Source organism: Dreissena polymorpha, chromosome 12, assembly GCF_020536995.1.
Source record: "Dreissena polymorpha isolate Duluth1 chromosome 12, UMN_Dpol_1.0, whole genome shotgun sequence".
In the NCBI taxonomy this organism is placed as follows: Eukaryota; Metazoa; Mollusca; class Bivalvia; order Myida; family Dreissenidae; genus Dreissena; species Dreissena polymorpha.
In genome coordinates this window covers 10,149,702-10,165,058 of record NC_068366.1, presented here as the reverse complement: position 1 = coordinate 10,165,058, position 15,357 = coordinate 10,149,702, and the positions used below count along the sequence as shown (strand labels likewise).

The following is a 15,357-nucleotide window of genomic DNA, read 5'->3' as shown; positions in this document are numbered from 1 at the left end:
AATTTATTGCAAATTTATATTTAGGGCAGATTTATTACCAAATTTGACAAAGATTTATAGCAGCTCCACCCGTTTTAAACATAAATCGTGTTCTCATTTTGCGTTTGTTTGATTAAGTTTTAAACTTCGAGTTTAAATGTTTTATTTGCCTTTCTTTCAATGCTTTAACTAAACTTTAATTTCAAAAACGTGTAACATAATCTGAAATATTAGTGACAAGTTTGGACAGGTTGTACATGCGACAAGTTAAGATGTGTGCTGACTATCTTAAATATACAAATGTTATCATGTCTGTACAGGGCCGAATACACTCATTTCATAAACTCGCTTATTGAAGTGTTGTACATAATGACAAAGACTTAAGCGCCCTTTCGTTATCGTCTGTGTCGTTTCAACTCGTATATACAACGACCAATCGAATATATTTTAACAAAACTCATCGACCAATCGAATATGTTTTAACGTAACGCTTCGGATTTAATTTCAACCAGTTTCGTGTTTTGTCGTTAGTCTATCTACGCTGAACTTGATTACGCGGAAGCGCGAACAAGATGGATTCATGGAAATTGTTCTATTTTTACCTTTTTTTTGAAAAAATGTTACTTTACTCGTTAATATGTGTTACGGAATAGCAGATGTTCTATAAAAAGGGTTTACATTATTACATTGGTAAGAAACCTAATGTCATTAAGAAGAATACTGGTGGAATACGGTGACCTTTGTACGACATATTTGATATTTGTCAGATGATATTTATTTCTTATATCAATGACAAAATATATTTTAGAAATAACACAATGCTATGGAATGGAAGATCACAAAATATTTACATTTTTCATAAAAATGAATATTACAAGTACACAATTTTGTTTTTTACTATGTTATGCAATACACTTGACCGACATTGGCGATTTTAATGTGATAAATACGTCTGTATAATTAAACGTGTTTTATACGTCATTATTTTCATTTGAAGAGAATTATTTAACTTGTAAAGACAGATAGAAAGAAAGAAAAACAGCCTATGTGAATTTTATTTTCTGAAAAAAAAAACCTTACATTTAAGAACATTGAAAATGCAATATTTCTCGAATTTAATGTGAAGCATGTATCAAAGATGTGACGTTAATGTTATGTAAGACGCCATCACAAGCTTTTGTTGGTCATGTTGTTTTATTCTTTGACAACAGTGTCCATTTGTGATTCGCTTGAATTAACTATACGAATAATACAGATTTTATTTCTATGATGTACTTACATCAACGAAAGATATAAAATACGATGCTAATACTTTATAGATCTGCGTCAAAGGTCATGCAACAATTTATCAACCTGTTTTGTTAAATTGCCCACATATTTACTAATTTATCATGTTGTCATCAAAGCATATATGTGCGTTCAATTTGTTCTTATTCATGTAACCAAAATCATTGATCTAAGAGTAAAATCAACGAAGACAACTCTGCTGTATATATGTAACGAACTCGTTGCAGCGGTTATCGCCATATGGGTTAAATTCGGAACCAGTCAAATAATTAGTAACAAAAAGAGAACCGTTCCGAACATAGAAATTGTCGGCCATATTTGTTGTTTATAAACAACATTTAAACTATCGCGAACTTAAAATGAATTTGGAAACGAACAGGCTGTCAACATTTGATAATTTTCCGACGGATCCGTGTGTGAGCGTGTTACGTTTAGCGCAACAGGGATTTTACTTTACGAGAGAAGATTCAAAAGTAATGTGTTTCTTTTGTAGAATTACGCACGGCAATTGGAACACCGATGGATTGTTTTACGATATCTCAGGCCTTCACCATCCTGGTTGTTCACCCGAGACTCGAGAAACTAGGGGAAACATCCCTTTCGGCTGTGAAAGAGCTCCTCAGAGGAACCGTGGACGTAATGGTACACCAAATCTTCCCCATCTTGGTGTTTCATATCTTATGAACGCAACCGCCGTTTCTGAAGAGACAGGTACTTTAATAACGGTTTAAATAGTCGTTTGTGATATTCTTAATAACGTCTCATTCATTTTTTTTCTGGTTCTTCTTCTTTCCCCCTCTTCTTCTATTGATTCGCATCGTTATTACAATGACTTATATCATTACAACTTTAAATACCCGACACACCACGAAATTAATCGATCAAACTTCATATTTATTTTAACGTGCTATTTAATAGATCAAAACAGTTTAAAATACGATTAGTTTTCTTGTGTTTCATTGTATTTACAATAGCTCACTGTCTTAAAATCTTCTCATTAAACAAACGTTCCGCCATAAAAAAGAATGATGATGTGCAGTACATGTAATGATGTATAAAAATGACTGTTACGCTAAGAGCATATGTTTTTGTAAATTGTAAAACATTATCTTTTGAGGCAAAATATATAATGGAACAATCATTAAAAAGCTTTTCAGAAACATTTTATTTTATCGAACAAGCAAATCATATAAAAATGACCTAAGTTCAAAGGTATTCTATGAGAACTGTACATTTATTGATATTTGTTTTCATTTTCAGTAGTTCAACAATATTAAGATATAAGTGAATAAATAATGGGATATGATTTAGAGAGACACTAATTGCTATGAAATCATGGAAATCTTGTTGATTTTCTCATATTTAATCTATTTGAATGCCGATTAGTACAACCCAAGTGATTAAAGGGTATTGGAGAGTTCACGGAACTTAATGAATGTCAGTTAAAAAAACAGATGAACAAATGGACCTTTATGAAACCATCTGTCCAAAACTGACATTTTTAGAAATCTTCTCTAGAGTTATTGAGACGTTATGATTTTACTATTCACCAGTTTAAAAGAGTTAACTGTTAAAGGCAAAATTGATGAACACAAACTATTTCGAATCAATAAGTGTCATCTCACACCGGACTAGGGACATTGTTTAAAGTCAAAATAGCAAAATGAAAACTATGCACAATACGTAAAACAGTACAGAGTGTACATAGAATTTCATTGATTCGACTTAGTGTGCAGTAACAAAATGTAGTCAGACTGATTAAACACAACACAGGATACACACACGCTATTATACACTATAAATTCACAAATATCAATCAATTTTATTTTATTCTTTGATATAAATTATATGTGAAGCCTTCAATATTTTTTTTATATCTCTTAACAATGTAAATTACATGGACACAATATATGGGTTCCTCGTGTTGCAGGATTTCCAAAATACATTTGTGATTTGCAGTAATAAAAATTTAAATGACTTCTTACTGATAAGCAGCCTTCTACTAATACATCCATGCTACATCACAAAACTCACTGGAGAAAACAGACTTGTCCAAAATTTATTAAAATCGAAATCAATCTGACATGTTATCTTTGCCAACGTGGTTATTTTTCTTACTCAATTTTATATTTGTGCAAATTACAAAACATTATTTATCAAATTATATTATCAAGATGCAAAACAGAGTCTTGGTTCGTACATAACTAACTCTGAACCTTCCAGATACGTACAGTGAATCATTTTAATTATAATAATAACAACAAGTGGAATACTTATTAATAACTGAATCATATATGAATGTATGTCAGGCACCACATTGTTGAAAACAAGAATGAACTATGCTTGTTATTTCGGTATCTCTTTCCTATCATGACTTCTTCATCAAGAGGGTTGACCGTCCTCATAGTACATTTTTGAATGAACATTCTATTTGATTCTGTTTACCTTTGCATAAGATAACCTTGTGTTTTATTAAATGAAAAAAATAGTACAAATACTCAACACATATAAGGCTAAAAATTAAGGGTTAATGCGAAAGCACTTTTGTTGTTTACAACGTGCGCGAAGCGGTAGCGGGCGCGAAGCGGTAGTCAATTCTTAACGTCGTTTCACTCGGAACGACATAGGGGCCTAATGGGTCCTAAATTTCGTTCCAAGCCACATTTGATACATATATAATTTTCAAATACTTGAAGCGTATATGAAACCTTGTGGATACATATTTAATCAATGTAGTACCATGATGCCCGCTTGTCTTCATATAGACCGCGAAACAAATATCGTTATAAAACTCCTTCAAAAGAACTTAATAAAAACTCCCTAACATGAACATTGACACTTACATAACATATAGTGCTCGTTTTAATTGATCAAATATTGAATGAATCGTATTATAATTAATAAGTGATAGTTACTTGTCGGTCAATAAACAACACATGTCATACGTATTAGCATTATATTGCTTTATTTAAGCTATTAAAGAACACCCTTATCGAAAATTAATGATACAATTTACTTTTAACATTTCTGTTTGAGTTTGTGCAAATATAAACATGAAAACATTAACATTGTAATTTTCTCAAAACTGACAATTTTATATAGTTAACATAAATTTATTACATATTGCAGTTTGTATGATAATGTACTTTATACTACTATTCTTTTTTAATAGTATTAGACAATTTAACTCTTATCATGTATTGTTTTTTAAACTTTTAAAAGGTCTTGCACACAAAAGGAGCAGCATAAAGGTATTCACTTATAATAGCAAAATATTTGTTCAACTAAACTCAGCGATTGAAGAGTCGAGGGTTCAGGAACAGTTTATATAGTGATTAGGTTTTAATTAATAACTGTTTTTGTTATTTGAATTGCTTTGAGTAGTGTCTGCATGTTTGGTTGAATTAGTTTCACACCGTTATGTCGTATCACCACTTTTCGTTTGTTGATATATTACGATATATACTAGTATACTGTAATTTTACGGCATTTTGCTACAATTTAAAAGCATAACTGTGTCATACTCGTGAGCATTTCATAGTGGGTAACTTCACACAAGATAAAAGCTATTGTTATGCATGCAACCCAAGTATTTAATTTTCATAACATATGAAAGTTTTCATATGACGTATTTTACCAAAGTTTTATTCTTAAAGACAAATGAAATTTAAATAATAATATTGTACGTAAATATGTAACGATTTATAGATTACGATTTAATACTAATAACTGACATAGTTCTGTAAAACTTTTTTCAGCAAGCCATTTAGGTATTCATACAAGGAGACCTCTGAATGCTCATCAGGCGATTCTCCACAACAGAATGACCTCATTCACAAACAGTCCACCAAACATTCGAGCGCGTGCAGAAGATATGGCGGAAGCTGGGTTGTATTATACTGGTAATACACTAGTTAATAATCATGTAACCATTTATTCACAACATATTGCACACACAGTAACTAAACGACCAACATGTATACAATACTTGTCTATACGTTAAGCGTAAGTAACAATTGTCATACTCAGAATAAAATATAAAACATCAGCGTCAAGGAAACATAGATCTAGATAACTATTATTCAGTCGGGTATTTTACACATACAGTATATGTTGTTAAGAGCCAGGAAGGAAGATAGTACTTAAGAAAAAGCGAAGAATAGGTTCAGAGTCATATCTCGAAAAAAACTCTGGACACCAATGAATACAATTTTGCTAAAGAAGGATTTTCTGTGTTATAAAGGGATACATATTTTGTGTACAAGCATACATAAGTGATATTCGATTAAACATAAACTAACAAACAAACCTAGTTAGTTTAGCATCCGATAAAAACGTGTTCGATTCTCAGCCCGGTCACCTGTAATGTGTAGATTTCGCCTTTATAACGGCCCTTCTCCCCGTACCTCTGTCTCAAGCATCGCAATTGTCAGTTATTGGCACATAATTTATTACAGAGTGATTAAGTATGAAGGGCTAGAATCGTGACGCAGTCTGTAAAACATGCGCACGTTTTACAGTTTGTGTAAACATTATAACATGCATATAAACTAGAGAGGGCTTTTACACAAACCGTTATCAATATGATTATTTTTGTATTTGGTAGAAATACCGTATTATTATTCGAACAGCATCGGAAAGAAACATAATCAAGTATTGTGAATATTACTGCAATAATATGTAAATCATCGAGCTCCCCTCATTAATGATTATTTGTTTATGAGACGTGCGAAATTCAGAAATCATTGACGATGGAATGCTGTCTGCAAATGCAAATATATAGAATTTATTTATTTTGTTTATAAGTAAACAAAACGGATACATATTAATTTATATGAACATTGTATTAATTCAGGAATAGCCGACTGTGTCGAGTGCTTCTATTGCGGAGGTGTTCTCAGGAGCTGGGAGTCAGTGGACGATCCTTGGTCAGAACATTACCGATGGTTTCCAAATTGCACATTTGTGCAACTAAATTCGACAAGAAATTCCAATCATATAGTAGGCCATCTATCTGTTTATAAATATATTAGTAATACGCGCTTTACGACGAATGATATCGGAAACTGCAGTTCCTTGAAAAAGTGCTGCTTTTATGCAATATGTTGTACAATTGCATTTTGAATGTCAATACCGTATGGAAAGATGGGTAAAGTTAAATAACTTCAATGATTTCATCAAAGAGAGATAACATTCCATATATGACATTTTTAATATTTATTTTGAGTGCTTGTGTGTACACATAAATAATCATATGTCCTTTAAGAGGATATTTTACTCTTCATACTATTGTTTTAAACGGTGTTTCGTCCTGAGTGATATTAACTTAAGGTATAAGTTCGTTTACCGTAGAGGATATTATTTCTAGTTCACGAAAATAACACATTTGCTTTTCAGGCGGTTACCAGGTCAATATCCAATGCACACATAGAATTTACACAAAGTAAGCATTGTGTTAATCATATACATATATATATATATCGTATATATATTCACGAAAAAGTAAACAATGATATTTTTTATTGAATATTCTGTATTTAAAACTAATTAAATTATGTATTGGTATGTTTTACCTTTGATAGTCTGTTGCTTTATCCCAGTGTTATCTCAGTTCGCAGTTGGCGATATTTTATATGATCATTCCCCTTTCAGCTGCTAATTCTAAGCCAAGGTGTGCAGTCTGTCGCATTCGTCGTTCCAATGTGGTGATCGAACCATGCCATCACTTGGGCTCTTGCGTAGAATGCTTAGAGTCGCTTGTTAGATGTCCAGAGTGCCACGAACTTATCAGAGCTAGCATGGAAGTGTGTTTCTATTGAATGAACACAAATTTTATTTAGGCTACATGGTACCTTTACTGCGTTGTTTTAACACGTCATATTGGTTGTTCAATTACAGGGATTATTAAATTTATTTCTTTTATTGCTTTGTTTGAAATTTGTTTCTGTGATTTCGTCGATATGAACATAATTCGATTAAAATAAATGCATTCCATTCCAGCTTATGTCCGAGAGTGAACGTACACAAACCCAAATATATCGAATTTGAATTATCTAAAGCTGCATGAAATAGAGAGATAGATAGATTTATTTCAACATAAAATGCATAGATTTACATGGCAGCATGTTATATACACACAATAAGTAATAAAAAACAACCTGCATGTATAAACAAAGCCATATCAATCAACATTATACGTTAAGGATTGCACAATAAAGGGTTTGCAATTAAACCCTTATTTCCATTGTGGTCCTTTAGTTATAATATTGTATGACATAGGAGACAACGTTTTATATCACAGTATATAGTAAATATCACGGTGAATAATAATGAAAGACATGTGACATATTTAAGTTACACTAACCTAAATGCATAGAATATATTCTGATAAGTTCTAGACTAGACAATTATTAAGAAGTTATCACAATTTAAGTGTTTAAAAATTAACATAAAATTATTTGCCAAGCTAAAGAATAATCATACAGCAACTAGATAAGACACAATAAATCTATCTATATTGACATTCAAGTTAAATCAACAGTAAGAAATCTTAAAGAGATGCACATTAAAAATCTATCTGGCTTAAAAAATGCTCCCTAACACTGTGTTTAAAAGATGGAATACTTTTGGCATCTCTGATATGCTGAGGAAGAGAGTTCCAGAGAGTACACCCATTGAAAGCAAATGACTTTTTGCCAGAACCCTTGACCCTTGGAATGGCAAACCTATTGCAATCATGCATGTTTAGATCAGTATTAGGAGAGTCTGACTGTGTTCTAACTCTGAACCTAGTATTCTTATTGTGAATATTACTGACTGGAGTAAAATTATCTTCCATATATAGCGGAGCCAACTTAGATCTTATTTTAAAAACATGACAAAGTGTGATCTGGTTTACTCGACTTTCAATAGGCAACCAGTTAAGTCTAGTAAAATGTTCTTTACCAATGTGAGACCTAGGATGTAAATTTAATATGAACCTGATAAGTTTATTTTGGGTGACCTGTAACTTGTTTTTTAACATTTGAGTTAAACCAGTGTACCAAACAGAGCAACTGAAGTCAAAGTGGCACTGAATTAAAGACATGACTAGAAGCCTTCTAGTATCTGTGGATAAAAATTCCTTTTTTCGATATAAAAACTTTAACCTTGCATTGGCCTTCTTGATGACTGACTCTGCCATAGAAGTAAAAGACAAATTTTGATCAATTGTAACCCCTAAATACTTGACTGATGATGTAGATGAAATGGGTGTTCCATCACATGAAATATTTAGAAAGGATTGTGACCTGAGTTTCTGCCGTGAACCAAACAGAATTGATTCGGTCTTACCTAGGTGCAATGACAGTTTGTTGTCAATTAACCATTCACTGACTTGCTTTAGATCATCACTAAGCATCTTCTCAACCGTAGATATACTTTTATCCAAAACTAAAATGGCAGAATCATCAGCATACAAGAGTAATTTATGTTTAACAACAGCTGACATATCATTTACGTAGATTAAAAATAACAAGGGACCAAGAATGGAGCCCCGTGGGACACCACAGGAAATGTTTTCTGACGACGAAAAGGTGCCAGACACATCAACAAGCTGTTTCCTGTCAGACAAATATGACTGTAACCACATTGTTATATCATCTCCCAGACCAGAAGCACGGAGTTTCATTAAAAGTATCGAGTGGTCCACGGTATCAAAAGCCTTCTGTAAGTCTAAAAGAACCATGCCTACAACATTACCTTTATCATTTTCACCTCTAATGAAGTCAGATAAGTGAATAAGACATGTGTCGGTGGAATAACCCCTCCTAAACCCAGACTGATATTTATACAATAAGTCTTGATCTTGGAAATACTTTTCAACTTGGTCATACACTACACGTTCAAGTATCTTTGAAATGATATTTAAAATAGAGACAGGTCTGTAATTACCAACACAAAGCTTATCATTCTTCTTAAAAAGAGGGACAACTCTTGCAGACTTAAGATCATCAGGGAGAAGCCCGTTAGACAAACCAATGATCATGCATTTAGGATAAATAAAAATATAGAAAAATAAATGATCTCACAAAAGTCACATTCTAAACCACACACATATCAACCAATTACAATTGACAACGTAAAAGGGTATCGTATTGCAAACCGATGTTGCCACTAACATAGGCTTTTGTTCTTATTTATTCATGTTATTTGATTTCCGTAAATAGAACATACATATTAAAACAATACTATGAGAAACACACATTGATCTCGTTTGTATGTATTATAAATTGCCAACAGATTACACGCTGGTGTGTAATTTATAATTAATTTACATGTATATCTTAATTGATTCCGAATGAATGTGAACTGTTTATAAGATCGCTTTGCGACCATTGCTGTTGCATTGGGATCCACTGGTCACCGAAAACCCCACATATCCTGTCAAGGTCATGACATTTAATAGAGAAGAGAAATGTTGCATTGCATGTACGTTGAAACTGCGTTTAGTGCCTTGAGTGCCATGTAATTCATTGAAAGGTTTCTTTCAAGTCTGTACACATTGATAAGTTCGTTAAAACCTGGAACAAACACATTTTTCAGTGAAAATGATTGATTCTCCACGATAGCGACGAACAACTTCTAATACATGGCGTATATAACACTAACTCCCTCTAAAACATTCAAACGGAAAGACCTGACAATATGATCAGGTCCACCCTATAAGTATATAAAGTCAAATTAAGTGTGGACCATGAGTTCCGGAATTATCGCACATAAACTATCAACTCCGTACAAACTGACCTATGTGTTATCAAATATCACTCTCTTCCTGAAATAACTATTTTGAGAGGAACGCCCAGACAACGTTCACACTATACATACTCTGCATTTAGAGTTTCCTCGAATTTGAATAATAAGCTTTGAAACCTCTCGTGGGGATTCGAAAGACTTACAAATGATATTATTCATCTTAAGGCGATGAAAGATCATTCGAGCGTAACAATACGAACATAAGCACATTTAAAATATATCGAGGTTACTTCATATCGAGTTGTATACAAAGCGAAACATAAGTTTATGAGATCTATCACGAAAATAAAAAGTTCATTACAAGATCTTTATCAAAGGGGAAGAACTCAGTGTAACATCTTGGAGTGGGACTACCTCACTTTATGCACATGTAAAACCTATAAGAATACTGCACATAAAGTACAATAGAAATCGGATATTTGGTTGTTTATGTTCTTTTTCGGAAGCGAACAATGATATTACAAAATGTCATATGGTAAATTAAAGTGTAGTAGTTACTTTGATAATCACAGCGGATCGACATGATAATATATGCATTTCTTTTATGAAAGGATGATGTACAGCTCGTTCCATAAAATTTAAATAAAACGTTTCTGAAATCTCAAACGGTAACTAATTATTGTTGAATGATAACTTAATCCCTTAAAGTCGTTGAATCCGCAAGACCTTACAATGCGCGCTACTCAACACTATATGGTACTTAATAAACATATTTAACACAATCGAATAAAAAGCTCTTAAAATCTTGTGTAGAAACTAAATATAAAATAGAAAATAAATTGTAAATCAAACGGCAATTTTCTCTTTGCAAATAAATAGGAGGGGAAAAACCCGACACCGTGTGCATTTCCATCCTGTATTATGCATCATTATAATGAATTTTATCATTTTATCTAATTTGAAACATTTGTGTCCTAACGAAGTAACAAACGGTAATTACTTCTGAATCGAAACAAAACCAAGAAAAACAACACTTGTTAACATAACATCAATACATATAATACTGTATTAAAGGTGTATTTTAGAAGATGAAACCATAATTTTAGTAAAATTGAAGATGATTAAACAACAGTTACAATAAAATTGATGATGATTTAACCACTTTTACTTTAACTCTGAATAAGAATTAAAATGAAACTGATGATGATCAAACGCTGCACAAACACAAATCGTCCAGAGCAGCGACCTTGCATGCTCAAAACGGGAAAGTACACATCCAGATTGATTTCATCATGGCGCCACAACAGTTTTAGTCCACCATCAACAAAACTAACAAAAGACGTTTCCATGCGCATACATATGCAGTGACCATGACTTAGTGCTCACCTCAACAAGCTAAAATTGAAGAGAAAGCGCATCATCAAGAACCATCGAGATTTAAATCGCAGAAACTGAAAGATCCATTGATAGCAGAAGTATTTCAAGCACAGATAGATGGCAAGTTTGCAATCCTGAACATCTTAGACAATGACATCGACACCAGAACCAGCAACATCAGGGATATACTGTTGCCTTTAGCCGAAGAAGTGTTTTGAAGACAGAAAAGGAAGAACAAGCCATGTGTGACGATTGAAATCGTGAACTAATGTGACAAAAGAAGAGAGCTGAGGCATAAGACGTACATATGCCTGACATGTAGGGAAAATTACCATGGAGCAAAAAGGGAGGTAATGAAGATAATGAAAAATGCCAAGAAGGAGTGGATTGAGTATTAATATATCACCATCGATCCACAGCACCTTTAAGACCATCACAAAACCAGTCAGCCCAATTCCAGTGTTAAAGCAGCCATGACGGGAAACGCCTGACTTAGACTGCCGCAGTCCTAAACAGGTGGACACAATCAACACGAGGCACCATCAGCCTCATCTTTAATCGAAGAGAAGTCATGCTACGTAACAAACTCAATCAATTGACAAATTATTCTGAGGAAATGTTGGCCCATGAGCAGGCTCGATTGAGCGTTGGTTGGACGGAGCACAGTGGCACATATTTTCAAATGCATATCAATAATTGAGAAACACGTGCAACATTACCGTGACCTCTTCCATAACTTCAATGAAGGTAAGAAATATTTGGACCGCGCGATGCATGCTGACCTATGATATGTTCCCAAAGTGTTCAACATTGAAGAAGGGCAGGTGTAAGTCATTTAAGAACTCTCTGGAAACGCCAGTAACGCAGTACTTCTTCATGGACAGCAGGAGGATTTCTTCAGGAAATCGGTTGGCGTTCGTCAGGCATGTCTTCTCTTTCCCGTCCTGATGAACCTTTATCTTGAGACTACAATGAAGAAGGCTCTCTATGACCACCACATCTATATCTCCATCGATGGAAAACCCATCTCCAGCCTGAGATGTGCTGATGACATTGACCTTGTGGGTGGCACCAGAACTGAACAGCAAGATCTCGCCAACAGACGCTGTTATAGAGCAGGAGCATATGGAAAGAGAAACCGAAGATCATGGTGAATAGGACGCCCGAAGCCATTGCAGACATCACCATGAGCGGCGAAAAGCTAGAAGAAGTGATGAGCTTTAAGTACTTGGGAGCAACACTGAGCAGGTTGTGGACACGCAGTTCCAATAGCTTCCCCGCCAAGTACAGGCTCTCTAGATCCTTCGTAGTCTCCATCCTACTGCGCGGCTGAGAGATCTGGAAGCTTCACGCGGACAGAAAAAGCAGGATACACTCTTTAAACACAAATGTTTCCGAAGACTTATCCGCATCATCTACACGGTTCACAGGACCAATGAGTACGTTCGGAACATGACTGCAACACTTAATATCCCACACGAGGCTTGGTTTGGACACGTCACCAGAAACTATTTTTCTATGCAAGACTGTTCTCCAAGTCATGCTAGAAGGAAGCGACGTCGAGACCGTTTGGCGAAAGGCTGGATAGACAAATCAAAAGAGTGGACATTCCTCCCTAAGGATGAATTGCTCTCAACAGCACACAACAAAACTGACATCAGGAGGAGTTCCCTATCGTCATCCCTCATTTCCGCAAACGGTCAAGGGAATGATGATGATGAAGTTGTTTATAGCTTGTACCAATTAGGATATTGATAAATTTATGTATATTATACCCAACGGGCAATCATTTTCATACCTGTTGTTGTTTTCGTAAATGCTGAAAACTCACGTTTGAGTAATTTTGTCTTAGTTCACCAGTAGATGTTGGCAATGTGTAAGTTGACCAATCGTTGTTTTATCTTTATATGTGTTACTTAAAGCTTTACTTTAATAATTAAAACATGCAATATGCATGAAAACTACAAATACTTAATCTTTCATATGTGCTTGAAAATGTACTAGTTTATATACCGCATCTCGCGTTTTCCCTTTGTTACTAAACTATTTCCGTTACACTATTGTTCTGCTACAAATATTACTTGTACGCAATATTATGATATTTGCTGTATAAAATATAATACTTCGAGTTTGCATTGTGTTTTGTTAGGAAGCTGCAATCGTCATGGTATCCACAATATATTGAAGAATGGTGCTGATTTGCTTCATAGTAAGCAGAAGATTTAATTTTTATCACAAAGCAACCATATATTCAATCCAAACTCTGTGAATAATTGCATAAAAATGTTTGTAAAGAGCTGGTTATCTTGTGAGCATGTTTTTTATATCTTATTTGTTACATTGGTTAATTTTCCAAATTCCATTTTTCGCAGAACAGCTAAAGGTTAATAACAAGAAACGGACGCGTTTAAATTCTGCAGGTCAAGACCATCTTACACGATCATCTTGCCTTGACGACACATGATAACTTGAATAGAGAGTTCACCATCAAACTTGTTAATATTCAATTGATTGTTTCGTTTTAAAATAATATCCATAAATCAATACTTAATTTACTTGTATTCTGTATATGATAGAGTTTACAATATAATTGCGTATCCTATGTTTAGGTAACAATCAATTAATTTGCATGAAAACATATATCTTAATAGATTGTATACGGTGTAAGTATTGATTTGAATTGATAACCATGGAATTATGCTGTTTATTGTATGGTTTTACGTTTCGGATTCATGTATGTGTATATATTTTAATGTTAGGATGAAAGAATGTGAAGTCAATTTTTTTTCTTGCCATCACATATTGCCCTGACAGGATTTGTATCACGAAGTATCACAATTTGTAAAGTTAGTAACAGTGTGCTGCCTTATGTCAATTTGAATAATTCTCCGCCACGTCTTCCGCCACGTCTTTAATGCATCTCACACTGTTAATACAATTTGCACAATTTATACAGATTAACAGGTATATCGACACATATCCGATGTAATATACGACATTGCAGTACTACGAAAGGGGTTTCCATAAGTTGTTGTTCCCGTGTCTTAAAATTTTCTATCGATAAATACCAAACATAAGGTAGGTCACTGCATGTTTCACAAACGTGAACAATCATACTCCTCGTATTGATTACCTCCCTTACGCGTTATGCACAACCACTGCATATTGACAGGTAAAACCAATGTTATTTGATTTGTAACGTTTTGATTTAAACAAAATTTATTTTTTTAATAGTATGTAGATGAAAACATCCCGTAATAACATAAATTATTTATTTATTTTATATTAAACTCGTCAAACATACATTAATTTATTGACAAAATACATGTATTGGCGTATACGAGTTTAAACACGAGAAACGGATAAATAAGCGGCTTTCTGTTATAAAATCTAATTTATTCCTGTTTATTAATGACTATAACGACGATCATTTTCATGATTTCCAGTTTTCATTGGAAAGAAGGCCATGTTTAACCCAGGTTGCTATGATCATTTAAATTATGTAACACATTTTTGTTTTGTATGTTATGGTTTATAAGTAAGTTTATAAATTGTGTCATTTGTCACTTAATTTTGAAATAAATGTAAACATAAACACATAAAAAAAACATGAACATCGTGTATATGATTCATGATATAATTGAAGGCTATCATTTTCTTGAAATTAAAAAATATAACATGTTTAAAAGACTGTTAAAATATTGGGATTTTATCATTTCAATTTATCTTTGGCGTGGTAATAGTAGACATCGATTATCAAGGAATCCCAATATTTCATTCTAGAATTCTAAATATAGAGTGCATTGTATGAATGTAATAGCGGGGTCGGATTTTAAATGGTTAATACATATTAATTATAAAAAATAACCTAAAAACGACATATTGAATTTACCATCAAGGTTTTACTTACGCTTTATTATAATTCAATTATTTGTAAATTAAGCAATTAAACAAGCAACAGCATACAAATAGTGCGTTTTT

The 15,357-nt window shown here is 33.4% G+C and overlaps 1 protein-coding gene across 2 annotated transcripts in view; it reads left to right on the top strand.

Annotated features, from left to right (window-relative positions):
• The window catches only part of LOC127852310 (baculoviral IAP repeat-containing protein 7-B-like), a 31,478-nt gene extending 24,290 nt beyond the window's left edge, over positions 1–7,188 (top strand). Inside the window, exons 1-6 of one of the 2 annotated variants that reach the window (XM_052386246.1) lie at positions 708–856; positions 1,760–1,977; positions 5,025–5,168; positions 6,122–6,267; positions 6,664–6,709; positions 6,919–7,188. In XM_052386246.1, the coding sequence (XP_052242206.1) occupies positions 747–856; positions 1,760–1,977; positions 5,025–5,168; positions 6,122–6,267; positions 6,664–6,709; positions 6,919–7,085 (831 nt within the window). In that variant the 5' untranslated portion in view covers positions 708–746 and the 3' untranslated portion in view covers positions 7,086–7,188. Of the gene's footprint in view, positions 1–707; positions 857–1,759; positions 1,978–5,024; positions 5,169–6,121; positions 6,268–6,663; positions 6,710–6,918 lie in introns of those variants that run through there. The other variant, XM_052386247.1, reaches the window with a different exon arrangement.
• The last annotated feature ends 8,169 nt before the right edge of the window (positions 7,189–15,357 follow it).